This window comes from Podarcis muralis, chromosome Z, assembly GCF_964188315.1.
Source record: "Podarcis muralis chromosome Z, rPodMur119.hap1.1, whole genome shotgun sequence".
Taxonomy (NCBI): domain Eukaryota; kingdom Metazoa; phylum Chordata; class Lepidosauria; order Squamata; family Lacertidae; genus Podarcis; species Podarcis muralis.
Genome location: NC_135673.1, coordinates 25,159,137 through 25,183,479, shown reverse-complemented (window position 1 = coordinate 25,183,479; position 24,343 = coordinate 25,159,137). Strand labels below are relative to the sequence as shown.

At 45.1% G+C, this 24,343-nt stretch overlaps 1 protein-coding gene across 1 annotated transcript in view; it reads right to left on the bottom strand.

Annotated features, from left to right (window-relative positions):
* The window catches only part of CHRDL1 (chordin like 1), a 46,349-nt gene extending 27,564 nt beyond the window's left edge, over positions 1–18,785 (bottom strand). The window contains exons 1-4 of the mRNA XM_028715739.2: positions 18,194–18,785; positions 12,583–12,684; positions 5,881–5,993; positions 4,424–4,517 (exon numbers count right to left, since the gene is read on the bottom strand). Coding sequence (XP_028571572.1) covers positions 4,424–4,517; positions 5,881–5,993; positions 12,583–12,679 — 304 coding nt within the window. The 5' untranslated portion in view covers positions 12,680–12,684; positions 18,194–18,785. The remainder of the gene's footprint in view (positions 1–4,423; positions 4,518–5,880; positions 5,994–12,582; positions 12,685–18,193) is intronic.
* Between the last annotated feature and the right edge of the window lie 5,558 nt (positions 18,786–24,343).

Sequence of the window (24,343 nt, the reverse complement as noted above, 5' to 3'; positions counted from 1 at the left end):
TGACAGCCTTCTCAGTGAAAAGCTTTCTGGGCTGACTCTGCCCACCCTAGGGTACTCCTACCGGAAGCTGCCCTTAGCCCCTGATGGACCCCAATGCCTTTGAAATGGAGAAGCAGACTCAATGTGGGGAATTTTTGGCCAGGGTTGCGGCAGGCAGAGAAAGAGTGGAACTCAGGGTTTCCCAAATGTGGGTCTCCAGCTGTTTTTGGACTACAACTCCCATCATCCCTAGCTAGCAAGACCAGTGGTCAGGGATGATGGGAATTGAAGTCCGAAAACAGCTGGGAAACACTGCTCCAAGGCTTGGCGTGTTAATTGCATTTGGGCAACTCACATCTTGTCCAGTTTGGCCTTAAATGCCAGTCAAGGAGATGAGAAAGTAAGGATGATTTAGAACCATGCATTTCAGTGATTGCTGAAACTATTTTTGTCTAGGCAAGTCTATCCAGACACGTAGGTATTGATAGTTTTTTTTTTATTATTATCATCTTTAAAGGTTTTCCATTTTTCTTAACTGGTTTTATTGACGATTTTAATATTTCTTCTAAACCGCTGAGAAGTTTTACCACCATCAAGCAGTATACACATTTTGTTAAATAAAAACAAAAACACCAAATGCTGCATCCAATCTCAATTTCTCCTTGTCCTTATATGGGTGATCAAAAACTGTGTCTTATCTGTCCTGCTTTTACTTGCTTTTTTGTTCTTTCCTTACTGGAATAGCAAAAGAATAAAAGGGAGGGGGACTGAAAAGTGAAAAGGAAATCAGGTTGAACTTGAGACGTCCCGAAAAACCATAAATTCACAGGAGTGTGGGCATAAATATGTAGCTAATCATAAAAAGTTCCTGGAAGGCTGAATATAGTCTGGAGCACAAGCTGAAAAAAGTTCTTGGAGCCAGATGGTCTGACCCACATGGCAAAAGATGGTGGTATCCAGTCAAATATAACTGGAGATCAAAGCAGGAGGTGGAAGAACCAGTGTCAGTGCTAAGGACTGCTGTGTACAGGCCTTATTTATTCCTGTTGGAAATTTGTTTGACTTCACTGTCAAGCAGTCATGTTAAAATCCTAAAGATTTGTTTGTTAGTTGGATTAGTAACACTTAGTTATTTTCAGATGTAAAAATGAAAGCCTGAACACACCTACCATGCTTATAGCAAGTTTCTAAAAGTATGAATGGTATTAATAATAAATCCCATGTGCAACAGTATACATGAAGAGCTAATGATTCATGGGCGCATGCCAAATTTATGGTGATATTTATGAGAAGCTGTGGGCAAAAGGTTTCCAAATGGCCTGTAACCAACATAATGTGACCAACATAACACAAGTCAATTAATTGATAGGCACCCACAAATAAATGCCTCCTAAGCAAGACCCTGTTCATACAACACTTTGGAGCACCCAAACTTAGCACTAAGCAGGATCGCAAACTTTCTTAGTGCTGGACTCAGGAGAGTGAATGGGCACACTAGGGAGCTCCCTGCAAGGAGCTGTTGGTCACGTCATCATCATAGTAATAGTAATAGTTGTTGTTGTTGTTGTTGTTGTTGTTGTTGTTGTTGTTGTTGTTGTTGTTGTTTATACCCCACTCATCTGATTGGGTTTCCAAACTCCACACTGAAAAGGAAAGAAGTCTCTTCCCTTCCCTTTTAAACCCAAACTTGTTGCATAGCTGTCAACTTTCAGATTTGAAAATAAGGGATCAGCAGCCTCGAAAATAAGGGATCAGCAGCCTCACCTGTCCCGGGGACAATCAACGGGATATCTAACAATCCGGGATAGCAGCGGGAAGCAGCGGGAAACGGTGCTGGAATAAGGGAATTTCCCACCAAAAAAGGGAAGGTTGACAGCTATGACTTGTTGTGATCTTAAAGAGGGATGTAGAGACTTCCAAAACCTTTCCCCTCACATCCATGTGAAGCCTGATCTTGTTGTGACCTTAAGGGGTGGATGAAGAACCACAAATGTCCTCAAAAGCCTCTCAAAATTGGGCTTAAAGGGGATGGCGGAGCTTCTTTCTCCTCCTCCATTCAAGCCTGGTTTCTCTCTAATGGGGGCAAAAGGTATTCTGATAGGTGGGTGGCCCTGCCCATCTATGAAATTTGACCCATAGGGGAGATCCTGATAAGGACCTGGCCCATGGGGACAAAAACGGTTCCCACCGCTGCTCCAAATGAATCCACCTATTTAGCCTAGCCAGGGAGAGCTTGCACTTGCCACATGGATCTTCCCACAGGCAGGAGGAAGCTGAATGAAATTGCCCCCCTCTCTGCTCAGCCTGAGCAGCTGTTTTGGCCTCAGTGGATAAAGATGAAATTCTGCTCACGTGAATTGCTAAACTGGTACAAGAGCCTCTGCTCAGTCCCAGTGTTCAGTCCTGTTCTACATTGGCTGCTATCAGCAACAAAGCAACCCTGTAGCCCTCTGGAGAATGCTGAATAAATACCTCCTTTGCAACCCTGTGTAACTAATACCCTTTTAAAACTGGAAACGGGGAGCTGGAGAGACGGTGGCAGGAGCAGAGGCCAAGCATCAAGCCTGCCAGACGTTAGGCCATGTCGGGAATTTTGCAACAAATCCAAGAGAGATCTCGCTTCGTCTGCATTGTACAGTGGTTCTTAACAATGAGCATATAATAAATGTACAGTCTGTAGGAGTTTATTACGCAGCGTATGACCCAGTTTATATAGCCATAAACATCACCAGCTCTCTGCTTCTCTGATTTACAGTTCCCCAGCCTAATTATGAAGCTGCGTTACGTTGCAAGAAAGGCTCCAGTTGTATATGGCTTTTATTTAGGGTTACTGCCTCTCCCAGACAACCATTCAACGACAATTTTCTGCTCATTTGGGCATGGGGCCAGCCTTTGATATAGTCTGCCAGTAGGATTTAGAGCAGGACCCTGGGACTGGAAGACAAGGAATTTAACAACCTCCGAGGATGACATCTTCAGTGCAGGGTGGCTCCCCAGATGTTGCTGACCTGCAACTCCCATCGGTCCTAGCTAGCATGCCAAATTGTCAGAGATGGTGGGAGTTGTAGTCCAGTAACATCCAGCAATATATGGACACTGGGCGCCATTTTGAATCACAATCATGGACCAAAATGTCACTTTGGCATGACTTCGCTTGTTTTCTGATGTAGGTTTGACTGCCTCTCAAAATATCACCGCAAAACTCAACACAAGGGGAGTAGTGGAGGAAGGGGAGCGGAGGGGGTGGAGCACCATGGGTGCTCAGGGGCTGGGGCTGCAGGGCGCCTTCCAGCACGGGATGTGACGTGGGGCGCATGTGGCACACAGCCTGCAGAGCTCCAAAGTCACCGCCTCCTTCCTGGCCACCCTCCAGCTGAGGGGGAGGCGGTGGGCAGACTCCCTGCAGGCTCCACGCAGTGTGCCCTCTCCCAGCTTGGCCCGCCCAGTTGGTGGCTAGCCCCATCCCCTGTGCGTGGCGCCTGAGTGAAGGGCATGTGCACTGCCCCTGGTGCCCGAGTGGATAGCTATGCCACTGCACAAGGGGCCCTGGGGTGAAGATGAAGGAGATGTCAATGTATGGGTGCCATTTTGAATCAAGATGGTGGACCAACAATAGGACTTAGGCATTCTTGCACAAGTTTTTTGGCATAGGTTTGGCTACCTCTCAAGATATAATTGCCAAACTTGGCATGTGGGTTCCCAAAGTGGGAGCAGCAAACTTCACTGTTGTTTGGATTCCAGGCGTCATTTTGAATCAACATGGCAGACCCAAACATCACCTTGGTGTGACTTCACCCATTCCCCTCTGCCCCCGTTTTTTAAAAATATAGGTTCTCAAAGTGGTTTAACAGCCAATACCTCTTCACAGGGAGCTCCGTGAGGGGGAATAGTGGTCTCCTAACAAATCTCAGCACCCTTGGCAAACCACAGTTCCCAGAAGACATGCCTGTTTAAAGCAGTATAATAGTGCTTTAAATGTATGCTGCATGAATGTGGTCCAGATGGGCCTTTGGCCTGATCCTGCAGTCAGGCTCCTCTTGCATTCTAATGAAATACAATTCCTAGGACAAAAAGGACAGCACCTAAAAGGTGGATTATAGTGCAAGATAAACAAAAACTGAGTGCTCTGCATGCACAGAGGAACAGCACTATTTGATGTGGGATTTATCTAGCCAGCTTGCTCTGATAAAATGAGCAGAGGCCATATAGACATGGTACTGTCGGCTTGTGGGGAAGGCTAGGCTCCCCTCCAGGCTCCCTCAGCCAGTCATCTCCTGAGAATATGGGCCTCTCTTGTCATAAATGGAGTGTATAACAGCGTTTGCTGCATGAAAGCATTCCATTGTTATTTTTAGATGGGGAATTTGTCTGTTTGCTCTGCCCCAGCAGCATCCCAAGCTGAGTGCAGTTAAGGAGCTTTGTTATACTGGAAATAAGACTTTACCTGGACACCGTGGGCAGCAGAGCTGTGGCACATGCACTGGATTGGGGCAATGCAAGTTCGGGCACCTTATTCTGTTGCACAACACGTTCCCATTCTGGAGAAATAAGTTGAAGAGAAGAAGGGTTATTTCCGTTCAGCAACCTCAGCATGCAGAGCGCTTTACCATCCTGGCCTTGAAATGGCTTTCCCATTTTATGGATGAAGATTCATAAACTAAGCAAGATATCCTTCCTAACTTCAGGCAAGTTCATGTAAAATTCCACTATGGTGAGCAAGAAATTGAGCCTAATGTAGAGTTATGCAAATGAATGGGTGGAGTTTATACAGACATGGGTCGTCATGATCCTCAGTAACTTCCATTGAATTCTATGGGGCAAAATAATTGGTGTTCAATTTGAGATACCCTTAGGAGCAGGGATGGATTGATGTGCCCATTCAATATGTCCATTCCATTCTGCATTAATCTATGATTTTTTAAAAAATTAAAATGCATATTTGAATGTATTTTCTCATAAAAGGCAAAGGTAAATGGACCCCTGACCATTAGGTCCAGTTGCAGACAACTCTGGGGTTGCGGCGCTCATCTCGCTTTATTGGCCGAGGGAGCCGGCGTACAGCTTCTGGGTCATGTGGCCAGCATGGCTAAGCCACTTCTGGCGAACCAGAGCAGCACATGGAAACGCCGTTTACCTTCCCGCTGGAGAGGTACCTATTTATCTACTTGCACCTTTACGTGCTTTCGAACTGCTAGGTTGGCAGGAGCAGGGACCGAACAACAGGAGCTCACCCCATTGCGGGGATTCAAACCACCAACCTTCTGATCGGCAAGCCCTAGGCTCCGTGGTTTAACCCACAGTGCCACCCACGTCAAGGACACTTCTAAATCTACAGTCCCTAAACACAAATTTTAACATGCATTTTGCTGCATTGTTGAGTCAAGGATTGAGCCAAGGCATGCAAAACCCAAACGATAACTGTGTCCCTCTCTACATATTAGCCAGGGCAGTACAAATCAGGTTAGTTCACTTCAAAAGGCAAAACTGAATAACATATTTTACAGTGGTACCTCGGGTTACAGACACTTCAGGTTACAGACTCCGCTAACCCAGAAATAGTACCTCAGGTTAAGAACTTTTCTTCAGGATGAGAACAGAAATCGTGCTCCGGTGGCGCGGCAGCAGCGGGAGGCCCCATTAGCTAAAGTGGTGCTTCAGGTTAAGAACAGTTTCAGGTTAGGAACAGACCTCCGGAACAAATTAAGTACGTAACCAGAGGTACCACTGTAGTTGGATCACTAGCTAAATTGTGAAAATAGCATAGAATTGAGCTAGGTTTATAGCAATCCCTGTGACACATAGCCTGCCCATCATAACAAAGGGCATTCCTCTCTTGTGCGCAGTGGTCACCATCTGACTATCAGGGCTGAAAAGCAATAGAATTAGTTTCAAGGAACGTACCTCTGAGCAGAGACAGTTAACGCAGTAGACAATCCCATAAGGCTCTAGGTATGGATGCCACCTTTCGCCTACACGATACTTTTTATCTTGGAACACACAGTAAGTCTCTGAGTCTGCAAAAGAGAAGAGGCCAAGATGTGAAGGGTGAGTAAAGGGGTCTGTGCAAAAGCAGAGTGGGTAACCATCATTTTAGGAACATAGGAAGCTGCTGTATACCAAGTCAGACCATTGGTCCATCTAGCTCAGTATTGTCTACACTGACTGGCAGCAGCTCTCCGGGGTTTCAGGCAGACAGAAGACATCCCCAGTCCTACGTGGAGATGAACTTAGGATCTTCTGAAGGCAAAGCAGATACTCTACCCCTGTGCCCCTTGGGGATATCTTACTATAGAGCTAAACTTCCACATGTTTATTAATTTATTTAGCAATATTTAAATCCTCCTTAATCCACAAATACCTTCACATGGCTTCCATAAAACATAAGAAATTAGTAGTAAAATAAAACTTTAAAAACAAGTAGGCATATAAAATGGTCAAAGTATACATAACACCAGCGGTTGCAAATTGGAAATTGCATTTGGAAATTGATCTTACTTTTGTAAGTTTCCATTCTGTTATTGCATATTTTATTATTCCATTCTATTTTAGATTCTAATTGAAAATGGACAGGATATTTTGCGGAAAACCAAATGCCATTTTTGAAGAAAAGGAAGAGGAACTTAAAAGATGCCAAACATTTGCTGTTCAAGGAACCAGGGAAGAGAACAAGCTTCCATTTCTGGTTGCATCTTCTAGCCTTTGTCCTTAGCTTTGTCTAATCTCCTGTTAAGTGACGAGCCACTGAACCTGATTGTGTCTCTCTGTGTGCTGTTTATAACCTGCTTGCCTTCCTTTCTAAGACCCTGCTTCTCCCCAGGCAGACATACAGTTAGCCAAAGGGCCCTGAAGCCTTAAAACAATGACAACAACAAAACCACCAACCAACTCAAGGTTGTGCTATAGGGTAAATGTACCCAACAACCCACCCACATATAGTGTCCTCCTTTATAGAGAACAAGCTGCCAGAGGGCAGGCCTCCATTTGAAGGCATCTCTATTACCAGGGCTACCCGGCCCAAGTCTTGTTTAAAACTAAAGAACACTAAGAAGAGAGAGCAGGAAGGCACTTGAAGTTGTCCATCAACAATCAGCACTTGGATAGCAGACTGAGCATAGGAACATAGGAAGAGTCTGCTGGATCAGGCCAGAGGCTCTTCTAGTCCAGCAGCCTGTTCTCACAGTGGCTGAACAGATGCCTTTGGAAGCTTGCAAGCTGGACATGAGACCAACGACACTCTGTCTACTTCTGATTCCCAGTAACTGGTATTCAGGGGACGAAGGCCTCTCTCAGTGGAGGTAGAACATAACTGTCATAGCTATTGCCTTGTCCTCTATGAATTTGTCCTGTGGGAGTGAGTTCCACATATTAACTCTGTGCTGTGTGAAGTACTTTCTTTTGTCAGGCACAGCAACCACCTGGTCACAGTCTCTTTCACTAGCATGACATATTCTCCTGTTTAAATTTGCATTTATACATAGAAATCATTACAGTGGTACCTTGGGTTACATATGTTTCAGGTTACGGACGCTTCAGGTTACAGACTCTGCTAACCCAGAAATAGTTCCTCGGGTTAAGAACTTTGCTTCAGGATGAGAACAGAAATCGCACGGCGGCAGCGGGAGGCCCCATTAGCTAAAGTGGTGCTTCAGGTTAAGAACAGTTTCAGGTTATGAATGGACCTCTGGAACGAATTAAGTTCTTAACCCGAGGTACCACTGTATAAGCAAATGTTATCCACCTTGAACCCCACTATTGTTCTGAAGTATCTCCACAAGAGATTACATACATCACAGCAGTGGTTCTCAAACATTTTATTTTTTTAATGTCACTCCAATGGAAATTGCTGAGGGTCTTGGTGAACCACTGAATAAAGTTTTTGTTTGTTTGTTCTACAAATCAAACCACGCATACAACTCATATTTTAGTAGCTGTAGTCTTCTCTTTCTAATGGAATGGCCTCTTGTCACAGTCCTGTGACATAGGGTGGAATTTAACTCAAAACCTCAACTCAGGTTCAGCATTCATTCTGCTTCTGTATTTAGGATTGAGGGTGGCAAAGGATGAAGAGCCCATGATGTATTTTGGCTTGAGCAAAGCGGTCTCAATCTCCATTGACAGAAATAAATAAAATAAAATGCAGTGCCAAGTAGGTATATTCACAGGTCTTGCTATCTGAGCACAATGCATTCTCAGGAAGTTGTTAGGTGAACGTTCACATAATGAATTGACAATTTTCATTGAACCGTATTGGAAAAATTCCAATGCATTCTGGACCATAGAATTTTGACCCCAAAATGATGGGGGGGGGGGGACAACCCACGAAGACCCTTTGAAACTTTGCAAAACGCAAACAAGAAAGGGAAAAAAATTCTCTTATTTGTCAAATCTCCCTCCCTCCCTCTCCTCCCCCTTCCACCCACCATGGTTTCTAGCAGCAAAGCACAAAAAAGTAATGCTTGTTTAAGGTTGCCTATTTGTTTACAGTACTACATGCAGGTCTGACTGTTTGGATATCTGAATCTGTGCTGTGTATAGCAAGGTTTGGGTACTAATTCCTCATGTTTGGATAAGTGAATTTTCATTCGAGTGTTTGGATAGCAGGACCTGCATGCATTCTTAACAGTTCTGCAAGTTTCCTGAAAGCACTTGAAGGAGCCTGCAAAGTAGTATTAGACAACAGACCTCAGATTGATAACTTCTGCACCATAGAAGAGTTGTTGAGAGATGGCCATTTAAACTTGGCCAATATTATCTGCTTTCCTTCCTTCTGCCTAAAAACAGAGTGCAGGCTGTGTGGGGCACTGTGGTGGTTTGTGTGAAAAGATCTGCTTCCACTTCAGTCGGCTGTGGGATGAATGAGGCTTTCATGTCTGAGAAGCAGTGAACTGGGGATGCCACCGACAGCCCCTTGGTGATGCTCCTGCTTTAGACAAAGCTATTTGCACAGCTCGTTCTTGTGAATAAGCTCAGCCGAGCAGAGAGAATGCCTCCCTTGGATCACGTCCATCTCATCCTTCCCTTTTGTATCCCTCTACTTGCCAGGGAAGTTTGGTTAGAGTTGGGAAATATGCTTGTTCTATGGACAACTACTATCACATAATGTTGAGCAATACAAGAAATAAACCAGAGAAAAGTGGCACCTACAGGTACAGCAGGGAATTCCATGGTTTCCAAGTAGCTTCAAATGAGATTTCCATAGCTAGCCCTACCATGAGGCAGAGTGAGGCAATGGCCCCAGGTGGCAAATGCTATGGAGCTGAGAGTGGACAGAACTATGGGAAGAATTCAACATTGTGCTCTTCCAATTGCTCTGTCAGTGCAAGGGTTTCAGCTTGCCCAACAGAATGATCTCCCTCACCTCCTGCCATGCACTGTTCTGGGGGTTTCCAGACCCCCAGATTTTTGGGCAGGTGGTGAGGAGAGAGGAAAGGGGGGAAAGTCCCACTGCACTAGTGGAATTCATTTTGCTGGTTCCTTCTGGCACATGTACATCTAGCCCTATGTATTCTACATGGTCTGTCCTACGGCCCCTAAGGTGGAAAATGTTGAGGAAAAAGGCTATCTAAACAATCAAAGGGGATGGAGGAACTCTCCTGTGAGGAAAGATTACAACATCTGGGGCTTTTTAGTTTAGAGAAAAGGTGAGTAAGAGGGGACACGGTAGAGGTGCATAAACTTATTCTTGATATGCAAAAAGTGCACATTCTGTCTCATAATACTAGAACTCAGGGTAATCCAATGAAACTGAATGTTGGAAAATTCAGGACATTTATTTGCACAATGTATAGCTCAAGTGTGGAATTTTCTCCCACAAGAGGTGGTGATGGCCACCAACTTGGATGACTTTTAAAGAGGATGAGGCAGATTCATGGAATGCTATTGCACTCAGGACTTGCTTGCAGGCTTCCCACAGGGGTATCTGGTTGACCACAGTGAGAACAAGATGCCGGAGTAGATGGCCCATGGTCTGATTCTGAGCACTCTTCCTATGTTCTTAAGCTAACCTGCTTTGCTCAGGTGCAGTGGAGGCAATGTCGAAGCAAGATTCAACTGTCACTCAAGTCTGGGGTGGGGTTGTACATGGAATGGGGGCAGCAAAATGTCTTGAATGATTTCCAGTGATCACCAAGTATGTCACCTGCCATTCATGACTTTTAGCAAGCAATGTCATGTCCCATAGATTGCTAAGATTGGTGAAAACCATTCTCAGATATATACGGTATTTTTGTTTCCAAAGACCTCATTAATATGTTTTACTAACTGCCTAGGCAATTTGTTTCCTTAAATGGTATTGCATCTTTTATTTGATTTATCTTAGATAAATATGACCTGAAAACTTCAGCACATGACTTCAAACTCATGGGATGGAACCCAGGTGACCTCGGTGATGTGTATAGCAGTGCTTAAAATGGAATGAAGCAAACTCTGCATTTGTTATATCTGAGGTAAAACAGACCCTCCAGCTATTACATTAGATTCTTGACAAGGCAATGAAAAATATACTCTTGGGGAAAACAAAGAGTTCATTCAAGATAAAATAAAATTTATCATCTAGCTAAATAGGGGAAAAACAGTTAAACATGCTTAGCATAAAGGCAAATGTAACAATAAGAACATGCAGAGTAAGGCAATCTTGTGGGGAAACCAGTCCCAAATTATTAAATGTGAATCAATCCCCCCCATCCCCACTAAGTCCCTCTGAAATCAGTGAGACTTACTTCTGAGTAGACATGGATAGATTTATGCTGTAAATGTTATATTCAAACAAATTCAAAGTTCAGCTTCTGTATTAGTTTTATTGCAGTGCTTATAAATATGTTAAGATTATGAACATGATAATTTGTCCTTTGCTGGAAGACTTGTGCACATAAGTATATGTATTTCCTAGGGATGGTCACCTGACATTATTTAATTGCAGCTTTCATTTTGGATTGGGCTGGCATTGCATGCATTTCCAGATGCTCAAGTTGGCTTGCATCATATTCATTCATTATGTTAGTAATTAATTTTATGATTGATGCATTTCTACAAATGGAAAAAAAAATCCATGGAAAAATAAAGTAGTGGAAAAAGTTGCAGAACATGTTTTCCCTTTCCTTTCCCCAACATTTCCCCCTGAGAACAGTCTACCCCACATAACTGGTGCTGGATGGGGATCAACAATGATGGTGGTAGTCACTGCTTTTTTCCTGGGAGCTTCAAACCAAAACTTGTGCTCTATTGGCCAACTATTAAGACTGGGTTTTGAGAAATAGTGTTTTCATTTTTCTTCAATGTTCCTGAATTCATTGTCTACAGAAGGGAACATTCTGTGGGTGGGCATTCTTGCTGCCAATCAGCAGTGAATGAATCCATCAGTACCAGTTGTTGGTGAGCACAAGTAGTTGTTGCACTCAGGTCTTGCATGGGGCATCTGGTTGAGCACTGTGGGAAGAGAATACTGAGCTAGATGGTCCTTGGTCTGATCCAGCAGCCAGCCTCTCGTTATGTTCATCTACAGCTCCACCTGCCTCTCCATCTGGAAGCCTAATATCTAAGCTGTGTCATCATCTGCCAGGGGATAGACAAGACCACCCCTGGGACTGAGCAACGGGAGCTCACCCCGTCGTGGGGATTTGAACTGCCAACCTTCTGATCGGCAAGTCCTAGGCTCTGGGGTTTAACCCACAGCGCCGCCCACGTCCCTTGCTCTCATAACTACTGTTTATTCAATTTATTACTACAATTATATCCCACCTTTCCCCCTAGGAGCTCAAGGTGGAGTACATGGTTCTCTCCCTTCCCATTTTAGCCTGTGAGGTAGAACAGGCTGAGAGGCAATGTGTCTTACTTATTGTAAACTGCTACACACAGTGCTTTTTTCTGGGGGGACACAGGGCTACGAAATACTCCTAAACTTTTTGTGAATCTTTGTACTTTTGTCCATTTACTGTATTTATTTTTCCCAATTTGATCTATGATCATTTTCATTAAAATGTGGACCAAATCTAATTTCTCTTTCCTGCATTCCTGCCAGGGCTGGCCCAAGACATTTTGGTGCTTGAGGTGAACTACAAAATAGTGCCCCACCCCCATCCAGGGAAGAAGGGGCGAGTGAAAGAATAAAGATCTACATAAGGATAGGCTGCACCTGTGGATCCTGCCACCTGAGCCAGTTGCCTCACCTTGCCTCATGGGTGGCCTGGCCTGCATCTCTGCATCCCATCTGTCTGCCACTGCTGTCAGATAAGCCTTCCAGGTTCAACCTACAGAGGAGGTTGACCTGGAGGCTGACCCAAATAAAGACCACTTTCCCCAGGGCTTTCTTGGAGCCACCCATACCATGGACTCTGCCCTTTGCAGGTTTAAGGGCCATGTGTGTGCAGAACCAATTGATGTACACCACATGCACATTTTTCCAGAGTATGGATTGTATATGCAGGAGCTTACATGTATTCAGGTGTAAGTACAGTGCAGTGGCTCTTGATCACCTGGAGGTTGGGATGAGTCCTGTATTCACCTTTTCAATCTACACCTTTCCATTCTACACAGATGAATGTATGGTCAGGGCTAATGACACCAAAGACAGGATTCTAGCTGGCCTTCAACAAGAGTTTTACTCACATTTTCCTTGTTCCGTTTTACTTCCCTCAATGAAAAGAAGGCAGAGCACACAGGCCAAAAGGAATCTAACGTTTTCCAGGGTCCACTTTTTCCTCATCTTTGCTGTAAAGAAAAGGAAGGAAGGGGGGGAGGGGAGGGGAAACAAAAACACATTTGCTGTCAAAGAAAGCTGGAGCTGTAGAAGAAAACCCAAAGGCTATTTACAATGAAGTCCTCAAAGATGATTAGACTCAGACTAGAAATCAGCTGAACTGCTGGAGCAGGAGAGAACTCTGTAGAGGTCTTTTGCTAGTGCAGCATTTTTCAAACTTCCTACCCTCTGGGAACTCCTGACACATTGATTTGTCCACTGCAGAATCTCTTTGGGATTGCAAAAGATTCTGGGATTCTAGGACACACTTTCATCTGATGCAAGGCATGAGATTGGTGCAGATATAATGCTAAATGATGGTTTAGTGCACAGTGGGGCCACCTATGGCCCAACCTCAGCCTCATCTTAGCCTGCTCAAGTGATCAGTTCAGACCTCTAGCGAGAGCAAACTTTCACTTCCCTGACTGCCTGATAGGTGAGGATGGAATGGAGATTGTATGTGTGTGAGAGCATGCTAGGTTAGCTCCGGCCGTTCCCACAGTCAGAATGTGCAGTTGTTCACATCTAGTTTACCATCATGTGAATGAGGCTGTGCAAAGCTTGTGCTTGTCTGCCCCCCTCTCCTCACTTCTTATTTTGCACACCGCAAGGAGGAGATAGGAAACTTTAGATTTTCATTTTCAGTTAACTGCAGTTTAGCTACAGTTTACTGAAACAAGCCAGCTTCATAAACCAAGTGTTGAAGTTGGCTTGTTTTAGCAAACCATAGTTTAGACTAATCACAGTTTGTTGAGGTTCATGTGAAAAGAGAAAGCTCTGTTTAGTTAAAATCAGAAGCAAAAACTTCTGTCTCCTCCTCACAGTCACTTCAGAAGAGGGTCAGGAGGTAAAGGTAAAGGTAAAGGTACCCCTGCCCGTACAGGCCAGTCTTGACAGACTCTGGGGTTGTGCGCCCATCTCACTCAAGAGGCCGGGGGCCAGCGCTGCCCGCAGACACTTCCGGGTCACGTGGCCAGCGTGACAAAGCTGCATCTGGCGAGCCAGCGCAGCACACGGAACGCCATTTACCTTCCCGCTGGTAAGCGGTCCCTATTTATCTACTTGCACCCGGGGGTGCTTTCGAACTGCTGGGTTGGCAGGTGCTGGGACCGAGCAGCGGGAGCGCACCCCGCCGCGGGGATTCGAACCACCGACCTTTTGATCGGCAAGCCCTAGGCGCTGAGGCTTTTACCCACAGCACCACCCGTGTCCCTGGGTCAGGAGGTACTTGAACCTAAAGATCTTGCAGGCTCATTCTTGTTACATAATAAACCATAATTTATCATTATATCTGAGGGAGGGCAATGACCACGCCCTGCAAGGTACCCAATGCTCTGCTGAGGTCAAATTTGCAGGGGAAGATCAGTCATAATAGACACTGATCAAGCTCTGGTACCACCAGAACTGGAATCATGCTTTGAGCAGATCAAAATTGAACTCAGCATCTTTGATTGTTTGTGTCTCAACATATATGCATGGTTAATGGAGACATATGTGGACTTTTTTTTAAAAAAAAGAAACAATTGGAATTCTGATCTGGGTTGGGTTTTTTTAAGTGTTATTGCTTTTAAAAACCTTAGAGCTTCTCATTTATTATCAAAGACATGAGATAAAAAGGTGGTGATGAAACAACAGAAGCTGTCTGATACCATTTCGTACAGATTAATGAGAACTGCTTCTGAGAATTAAAATAAATTATAATTGAGAGCTACATTCAGTGCATGCCATGTTTTGGAATTTCTGATGCAACCTTTAATCCCATTCATCCTCTTTAAAAGTTGCTTAATGAGAGGAATGCTACGAAAACCAGAATTTCCAGAAGACAATGCTCTGCATGTGCATAACTATTTGTTAATTTCCTTTTTTTAAATCTGAAGTTTCCACTCTTATAAATATGCATGATTAATTTTAATAAGAATCACGTGGGGTTTTTTAAAAGTGTTTTCGGCAATAGCTTCTTTAATTCCTGTATTACTTTGTAGGCATCCGCTTTTGCAACTGTTTCCACCCCTCTTCATCATAATCAGACCGGCATCCCCCCCCCCCCCTTTTCACAACAGCTAAAATCTGGGGAGGAACATCTGCTTTCAAGGAAATGGATTAGCCTGTTAGCGAACAATATTACCCAATACAGTGTGTGACAGCTTTTACTAGTCCAGTGTCCTCCAGATGTATAAGACTACAACTCTCATCAGCCCCAGCAAGGCTGGCTGGGAGTGATGGGAGTTGTAGTTCAAAATATTTGAAGGGCACCAGATTGAGAAAGACTGGAGCATGGCAAAACCTAGCAAGTCATGTCTCTGAGTAGGCCAACCTCATCTTCACCACTGTCCCTGCTCCACATCCACATGTTTTCTCTATCCAGACCCAACCCACACAATCACCCAGAGGAGAGTGCAAGGCAGGCAGAGAGAGCAGATCTATCTCCTCAACCTTGTCACTGCTTGCATACTCAGAAAGTGGAGGTGAGTAGGCATGGACAGATTATTGCATTGCATTTATATCCCACCTTTCCCCCGAGGAGCTCAAGGTGGTGTACATGGTTCTCCCCTTCCCCATTTTATCCCACACAACAACCCTGTGAGTTGGTTTGGCTGGGAGGCAATGACTGGCCTGAGCTCACCCAGTGAGCTTCATTGAGGTGGTGGGATTTGAACCCTGGTCTCCCAAAATGCTGCAGTACCACTGGCTCCCAGGAGGAGGAGGAGCAGCAGCAGCAGCAGGAGGAGGAGGGACAGGAACACTGAGGTCACCAGTGGCAGCACTTCAGCGATACCCTGTGCGATTTCAGAATCCAGCATCTCCCCACTTCCAAAATGACCTTCCAACATAGGAAACTCCCTAATACCTGCTCAGATCATTGGCCCACCTAGCTCAGTATTATCTACACATTCTGGCAGCAACTCTTCAGGGTTTTGGATGGGGCTGTTTCCGAACCTTACCTAGAGCTGCGTGAGACTCGTAGAGGTTGGTTTTTCTGCGATAACCATGTGCTCAGCCAATGAGCTCTACAGGCTCTTGCTCATCGCAGTGGGGCTTTAGATTTGTGTTTCTCAAATCCCTTAGAAGCAACACTGGTCAGAATTTTGCAATGTTTTGAAGTAGTTCTGGGTTAGTCACTCCCTCCACCTAACATGCTTTACAAGGTTGTTGTGAGAACAAGTGAGAAAAGAATGGCAAAGCATTTCACATGTTGTGAAGAAAGCACTGCAAAAGAAATTTCTAAATACTACTTCTATCATGGCTTAGCTGAATTTCCACCATGCCTTTGGAGAAGATCTGCTCATAAGGTCTGTGTCCAATCTTAGGGTGGAAACCACAAATCTATAGCCCTCCAACTCTTCTTTCAGCAAGAATCCCTTATTCGATCTAAGCTAAAAAGCAACAGCCAATTACCGGTACCTGCAACTTTGGCGACAAGGCAAATCCTTTCATTTAGCTGTCCCTTTATTCTGACTGTGTTTTGTGCCAGGATAGCATTCCAACACCATGTTACCAAGATCATATATCATCATTTAAAAATTGGTTGGTATTCCAGGGGTGGTATGGGGAAACCCCCGCCCCCGCTCCAAAGGAGAGATACCAACTAAATAGTACAAAGAATTTGCAGAAATGTATACAACCAGCTTAATTTGAGCTGGGGGTTCCTGTCACTCAAAGGTTTACATTTGTACCAGAATCCACCCTATAGCTGTTTCCAGTGAACCTGGTAGATTTTACAAAATGCTTTCCCCCATCACTGAGCTTCTGATACCAGTACCTAAGCTTCCCAGCAAAAGGCATGGCTTAATGAAATGCAGAACTCAGCCACAGGGGCAGTTTAATTCAGTGCCAATGGTTATCTCAGTGTTAGAGCATCTGCTTTAAGTGCAGAAGGTCTTAGGTTCAATCCCAGGCATCTCTAGGTTGGTCTGGGATGCTCCCTGCCTGGAACCCTGGACAACCTCTGCCACTCAGTGGAGGCAATACTGAGCTAGGCAGACAAATGGCCTAACCAGCTTCCTTTGTTATCTCTGGAGCATGTGCCTCAGATCATGTGCAGAGTGTTTTTCCTCATCACTAGCTCACTGTAGGTGGCTTCTTTGTATCTGGGATTGGGCCTACTGGTTTCTTAAGCAGAAAGGATGCTTGGGGGATTGATAGTACCTTTCTGCTCAGTAGGGCAGGTGGGAGGCAGGTAAAAAGGGGCCAGGAGGATAAGCTGCAAGGTAAAGAACCATTCAAACACATGCAGCAGCCAACCCATCTTTACCCAGATGTAAGCACCACTATTTTCAATAGGACTTCTCACCAAGTGAGTGTGCATAGGATTGCAGCCCTAAAGTGCTCCAAGTGTATATTGAAGAGAGGGAATGAAAGAAAGGTTTGCTGCTACTATTGTTACATCAATGTGTTTAGTCAATTTTTTAAATGAAAAATTCAGGATGGGAGACCTAGTTATTGTGCTACAGGAAGCAAGCAAGTACACACACACACACACACACACACACACACACACACAAGAGAGAGAGAGAGAGAGAGAGAGAGAGAGAGAGAGAGATGGTCTCACTGCATCTTAAAGACCCACAGTTTCATTTTGGCCTTTTGCCACAGTTGTCCTAAGGGTACCACAAGGTATATTTTCTCTCTCTCTCTCTCTCTCTCTCTCTCTCTCTCTCTCTCTCTCTCTCTCTCTTGTCTTTTGCAAGATATTTCAAGCAATATACAAAGGATTTCCCCCCCAAAGATATCAGTTCCAACTGCAGCTAGGCAAACAATATCCATCTCAAAGGAAGCAATGCTAACCTCCCAGAGCCTATTTACATTGGAGAGACAGCATGCCCCACAAAATGACATAAGAGCTCAGCTGGATCGGACCAAATGGGGCCCAGCTAGTCCAGCATCCTTTCCTCACAGCGGTGACCAACCTGATGTCTTTGGGAAGCCCACAAACAACAGGTATGCAGAAGCACAGCCCCGTTAGGCTGCTGGAGGCAGGCAGAGTCTTGTGCCAGCTTAAAGCGCGTGCCTAAAGCTACTCACGAATTCAGTGGTACAGACTTACTCCCAGGTAAGTCTATGAAGCCTATGAAGCCTTACCTGGAAGGGAAGTCCCAGTGAACTCAATGTGGCTTGCTTTCATTGTCGACATGTGCAAGGCTAGGGGTGTGCTGTAAAACTGCGGTCCTAAGCACACTCCCCTTGGAGCGTGTCCCATGGAACGCATTAGCACTTGCTGCTGAGCAGACATGTCTGGATTGTAACTCTCACATACCGCGACCCTAACCATTTCTAATGGGAAGGAAACCCTATTGGATTCACTGGCGCTTCCTCCCAAGTAGGTGGGGTTAGGATTGCACCCTGAAATAGATGCAACGCGTGCAGCTGCCGAGGACCAAAGACTGGGGTCCTCCGCACTTTTCTGCGGAAGCAAAGCACAACCAGGTTGGCCGTTGACTTGACTCTGCTCAGTAAAGAGGGACCGCCGCCCGATATACTAACCTGACTTGTCAATTTCTAGCGTGCTTCTTGCGCACCCTCTGAAGCGGCAGCCTCCACGACTTTCCCCTCAGCCCTGAACTGGTCCAAAACGCCGGGCGGGAGGCGCGGCTTGTTCCTAAAAGCGAAGCGCGCTCTCCACAATGCACACACGCACGGAGGGCTCCTGCTCCACTGCAAAGGGACGAATCGCACCGGCCTTCTCACTTGGTGGTATTCACCATCGAAGTGTGTTTGTGTGGAGGAGGAGGAGGAGGAATCGCACCGACAGCAGCCTTCAGAGAAGCAGAGAAGGAGCGGCTGCCGTTTCAAGAACAAACGCGGAGGAGGAGAGGCGAACGGCGTCGGGGCCGTCGGATCTCTCCAGAGCTTTTGGAGTGGACAGAGCTCAGGGAGGGTGCGAAGACTCTGCTTTTCTGGAGGGGGGCGGAGAACGAGGGACACCTGCTGTGCCGGCCGCCCACCGCCGCTGCCGCCGCCTTCCCCGCCCCCCAATGTTCTTGCCAACGAGAGCCGTCGAGTGGATGATGCGCGCCTCACCACGGATCCGCCTGTCGGGGCGGCTCTGCAAGCAGCCGCGGCTGACTGAGTGCTGAGATGCGCCTCCCACAAGCCTGGCTTTCTTTCTCCTCCTCCTCCTCCTCCTCCTGCTGCCGCCGCCCCCCACCCCACCCCACCCCCCACTTTCTTGGCACACAAATGGCGATTGACAAAGGTAGCGCCGGGTGGGGTTCCTTTCCTTATTGCCAGAGAAGGTGGGGAGGCGAGCGAGGACCGGTGTGTGTGTTGTACAGCGCCACTGCTAGAAAATATTGGATGGAGTGGGTCAACAAAGTGCATGGGGAGGGGGAAGCGAGGGAGCACACCAAAAGTGTGTGTGTGTTTTGTTTTAGCCTGGCAAGTGAAGCAGCCAAGCAAGGGAATGATGCCACTTAAACAGTTACTTATTTATATAGTGTTTAAATTATTTATAACCCACTCTTCATTGTTTGCACAATCCCAGCATGGGGAAGAGCATTAACATACAGAGAAACATACAATGCGCTTCCCTAAAACAACTTAAATGGAAATTCCTCCATTAGGAACCAAATGCTGGCCTCTCTCTTTCCTGATTTGCACCCTCGGAAAGCTCACTCTTATGTCACAAATGACATGATCACACACACACACCCTTCTTGGTGCCAATATCCTCACCTCATAGCACACACCTTTATTTATTTAGATACATTGACTGCATGGTTGGTTGTTTGGTGTTAAAGGAAGGTCACTCCGACTCAGAGTCCCTGAGCATGTGAAAACTGCCTTTCCTGACAGGTTGCTACAGGGATCTCTAGCAAGGTGGGGGATGCAGGTGTTTCCCCCCTCTTCTCTCTCTAACCTGGCCTGTGATGTGCTGGTGGTAGCCACAATTTTCGTGCATTCTGAATGGTGAGCTCAGTTGACTGTTTGCCAGGGAAATTAGGCTGAAGAAACCTAAGAGCTGTAAAAAGAAAGATGTGGAGGAGACAGATAGACCCCCTCCCCAAGTAAAAGATGCCATCCCCTTCAGTCGCCTTCTTGCCACATACCCCTGTATGGACACAGGGTGAATGAGCAAAAGCCACAGGACACAGGAGCTGTGCATTGTAATCACAATCTACATAAGGTGAGAAATGAAGAGGGGTGGAGTTGTCCTCTTGATTTTTTTCTTCTTCTGGCAAGGGTTCTCTGCTTCTAAAAGTTGTGCAGAAGAGAGATGTTCAGCACTGGTGGTGCTACCAGGACAGGAATTTTGAGATGAAGGCCAGGGACCAGCAGCGCGGAAGGAGCAGGGTGGGGGTGGGGATCCAATGCAACAGCAGGTCCCTTATTGTCTGCATAAAAGTGTGGTTCAGCTGTCAGTGTTGCTGGCTTCTGTGTTTGCGAATAGGAACGTAGGAAGCTACCTCTTACCAAGCTTTTGCTCCTACAGATTGGTCTATCTGGCTCAATACAGTCTGTTCTGACAGGCAGCAGCTCTCCAGAGTTTCAGGCCAGAGCTTTCCCCAGCCCTATCTGGAGACACCAATAAATAAACCTGGGCATATGCAAGGCAGATACTCTAACACTAAGCTTGTTCCCCACACAAGATGGGGTGCCATCTTGTTGTTGTCCTCAGCCAACAAAATTTCTTGCACCTGCTCTGCAGAATGATGTCCCAGTGTAGATTTGTGGATGTGGATGGGTCAAGCAGCTAATTCTCCCTTTCCCATTCTTCATTGTCTACTTAGATGATTGGGTTAGTCTTGTGGCCCTCCAGATGTTGTCAGATTCCAAACCCCACCATCCCAGACCACACTGACCATGCTGGCTGGGGCTGAATTGGCACCCCACTACATCTAGAGGGCTGCAGATTCCCCAGGAGGTGTCAAGGTCACCTTGACATTCTGTCAAGACTGGCTTAAACTCCTGACTCAAGTCACATCATATGCTTGGTCAGACTTTGACGTCTTTGGGCTTGTTGTGACCCATGGAACTAATAGGAAGAGATCAGGGAAGAAAGCCTGAGCAATGATCTGAGAAAAAGGGTGAGAAGATCTTTAAAAGGCATCATTGTCTGGAGGGAAACAAGTGACAGCTTATTTCCCCCTCCCCTTAATTTGGTAGCAGGGCATGGGAGACTTAACACTGCTGGCTAGTCAGGAGTCCCCCTCCCCTTGACCCCAAGACAGGCCAGTAAAACTGAACACTGTGTGTAGCTTGTCTCCCAGGAACTTAAGACCTTAACAAAGCCCAAGAAAGACGCAGTACAGGGCAGTTAGAATTTGCCTAAAAGGTGTTTCTCAGCTTCCATTGTGGCAGGCCCTCTCATCAATGGAAATGTGTGTTCTGGATAGAGATAGGGAAGAAATCCATTTTTTGCCTGCCTTTAAAGGCAAATCCTTTACGAACTTCCTGAGATGATACATGAATTGAAGCACAGCCATCCTTTGAAAATTTCACAATGCAGTTTAAAGTAGTTGTTTTTAATTGTGTTTTTTTTTACTGAAAATTTCAATATTTTATTATTTTTGTAAACTGCTTTGAGGTCCTTTTTTTTTTTTACAATCAGGTGTTATACAGTGGTACCTCAGGTTAAGTACTTAATTCGTTCCGGAGGTCCGTACTTAACCTGAAACTGTTCTTAACCTGAAGCACCGCTTTAGCTAATGGGGCCTCCTGCTGCCGCTGCACCACCGCTGCACGATTTCTGTTCTCATTCTGAAGCAAAATTCTTAACCCGAGGTACTATTTCTGGGTTAGCGGAGTCTGTAACCTGAAGCATCTGTAACCTGAAGCGTATGTAACCTGAGGTACCACTGTATAAATTTTGTGAAATAAATAAAATAAGCATATGGTTGTGGAGCAGAGTATCTAAGAAGCTGCCTTTCTTTCAATATCCCACATGGCTTGCTTAGATCTATGGATGAAGATCTGTTAATGGTACCACACACCCCTGCAGTAAAGTGTGCAGTGTGTTGGGCACATGCTTTTATTTGTTTATTTACTGCATTTATCATCTACCTTCTTCTCTCAGGAGCTCAAGGTGACAAAATCGTTCTCCCTCTCCTCTCCACACAACAACCCTGTAGGGTAGGTTGAGAGGCAGTGGCTGGCCCAAGGTCACCTAGTGAGCTCCATGACCGAGTGGGGGTTTGGACTCTGGTCTCCCGGGTCCTAGTCAAACACTCTAACCACTATGCCACACTGGTCGACACTGGCTTACAGCACCAGTTCTCTGGAATTTTCTTACCTGTGGAAGTAATCCTCAACATCATTATGTTTTCAATAGTTGTTGTAAGTGGTCACTTATCCTCTTCCAGGTGGGCGGTGGTTGCAGTCCCCTTGCAGGTCAGCCACCATTCCTGGCAGCCAGGACACACGGACTCACCCAGCTGTTGAAAACTATTCAGCTGGCCACATTGCACATCAGGAATTGCCCGCCAAAACTCCATATCTGAATGGGCCAATCAGGGGCACTTTAGCGTGAGGGGCCTCGCTGGTGGACCGGGAATCAGATGTTTCCATCCCGGTCCACCAGTGACTATTTGTTTCTTCCAAATCTTCCCAAATCAGTCTGAAGTTTTTAAGACTGTTTTTATTATCTATATTACATTTTATATTCTAGTTTTGTGTAACACTTGGGGATTCTTTGAATATGGAGCAGGTATTGGTTCTGAAATAAAGTACAACAATTAAAACAAACAGACCTTAAAGTTGGCTCGGCAGCATATTGGCAGCTAGTGCCGATCCTTAAGCAAAGGTCAAGGGAATCTAGTTCAATGCTGATGAAAATCTTAAGTACTGGTAGGTGCTGGATAAATCTTAAGAAGTTCTAGCAAGCACCTAAAATCCTATTACATGAAAATGAAAAAAAGAAGATTAAAAACCATAAGGGAAAGAAACAGTTAATACCAGTGTTTGTAGGGTGTGTGTGTGTGTGTGTGTGTGTCCATTTGCAATATTAAGGGTCCTGTCACACAACAACCGTTTCTTTGATTCATTCTGTCCTGCCTTCCACCTCTCAGTGTTTAGCCTGAACACACAAGGCTGTGAAATTATCAGGCCTGGACTCAAGCCAGTACAAACCAATTTATTGGGGTCCAGCAATTAACTAAAACCTAGAAAGCTTGATTAATTATGGCATCACTCAGCAGGGAACATTGATATACAGAGGGAGGGGGAAGGGAGATTGGGTGTTCTTGCACAATTTCTATTCATTTCAGTGGGGCTTGTGGAGGAGAATTTCGGGAGGGGGTGTGGTGCCCCCAAACAAATAATTTATGCTGCCAATAAACAGCGAATTCCCAGAGTCGTAAGATGGTCGGTTGCATTTAATACTCTGAAGCTGCTTAATATAACATGTTCTTTTTTGTATCCATCGTAAGAGGTTAAAATGGAGTAAAGTTTCTACAACCAAGGCTCTTAGGATCACAGCACCAGTATGTACTTTTGAACACTGTTGCTATTGAAATCAGGAAGGAATCTATTATCCTGCTGTTTCGTCGCCTGCTGAAAATGTTTTTGTTTTCACCAAAGAATTTTAAGAGAATTTTTTCAGTGTTAGTCATTTGTCTTGCATCTTATTATGTTACACAATTATTATGTTTAGATGGTTTAATTGTTACCGCTACTACAGTATTTTTAAATTTATTTATTTTGCAAATTTATAAACCACTTTCAGAGCCTGAGGCTATCAAAGAGCTGTGTAACAAGATGAAAATAAGATAAAATACAAGTTCTACAAACATTTAAAACCATTTCTATAAAGTCTAAAAAACCAACAAACTCTCTACAAATTCTGAATAGTAGTGAAACCATTCCTGCTGATGGCATTTGGTGAGTTGGCAGAGTATAAATATTCTAAGGAATTAATTGACCTGAGTTGTTGTGTTTATTAATTTCTACTATGAGTGGAATTGGCATTGGGTACAAGTACTGTGGCATAGATTTCATGTGAAAGACATATTACGAACATAGGAAACTGCATTTTACTAAGTCACATCACTGGCCCATGCAAGGCCCGATCTACTATGAAACTAACAAAGCCTAAGCTTCAGGGGCCCTAATCCTGTACGAGCCCCAGAAGTTATTTTAGTCCACGCTGCTTAAAATTTTTGTGTCTAGTAGACCCAATTTGAGTCACACGACTCAAATTGGTTACTTTTTTGTTGTACAGTGGTACCTCTGGTTACATACTTAATTCATTACAGAGGTCCGTTCTTTACCTGAAACTGTTCTTAACCTGAAGCACCACTTCAGCTAATGGGGCCTCCTGCTGCCGCCGCACAATTTCTGTTCTCATCCTGAAGCAAAGTTCTTAACCCGAGGTACTATTTCTGGGTTAGCGGAGTCTGTAACCTGAAGCATCTCTAACCTGAAGTGTATGTAACCCAAGGTACCACTGCATATATTTCAACAATCTCAGTTTGAGAGTCAGTACTGCAGATGTTATAAAGGTGTAGTGATCTATCATGGAATAACCCCACTGTTGAAGATAGCAGTGGTTACCCAGACCTTGTTGTTGATTGTGAAGTGGCCCCTGTGACAGGTTAAGCTTCAGGGGCCCAAAAACGTAGGTCCGCCACTAGGTCCATGTTGTATTGTCCACACTGACTGAAATGCCTCTCCAGGTTTTAAGGAGGCTTCTCTCTC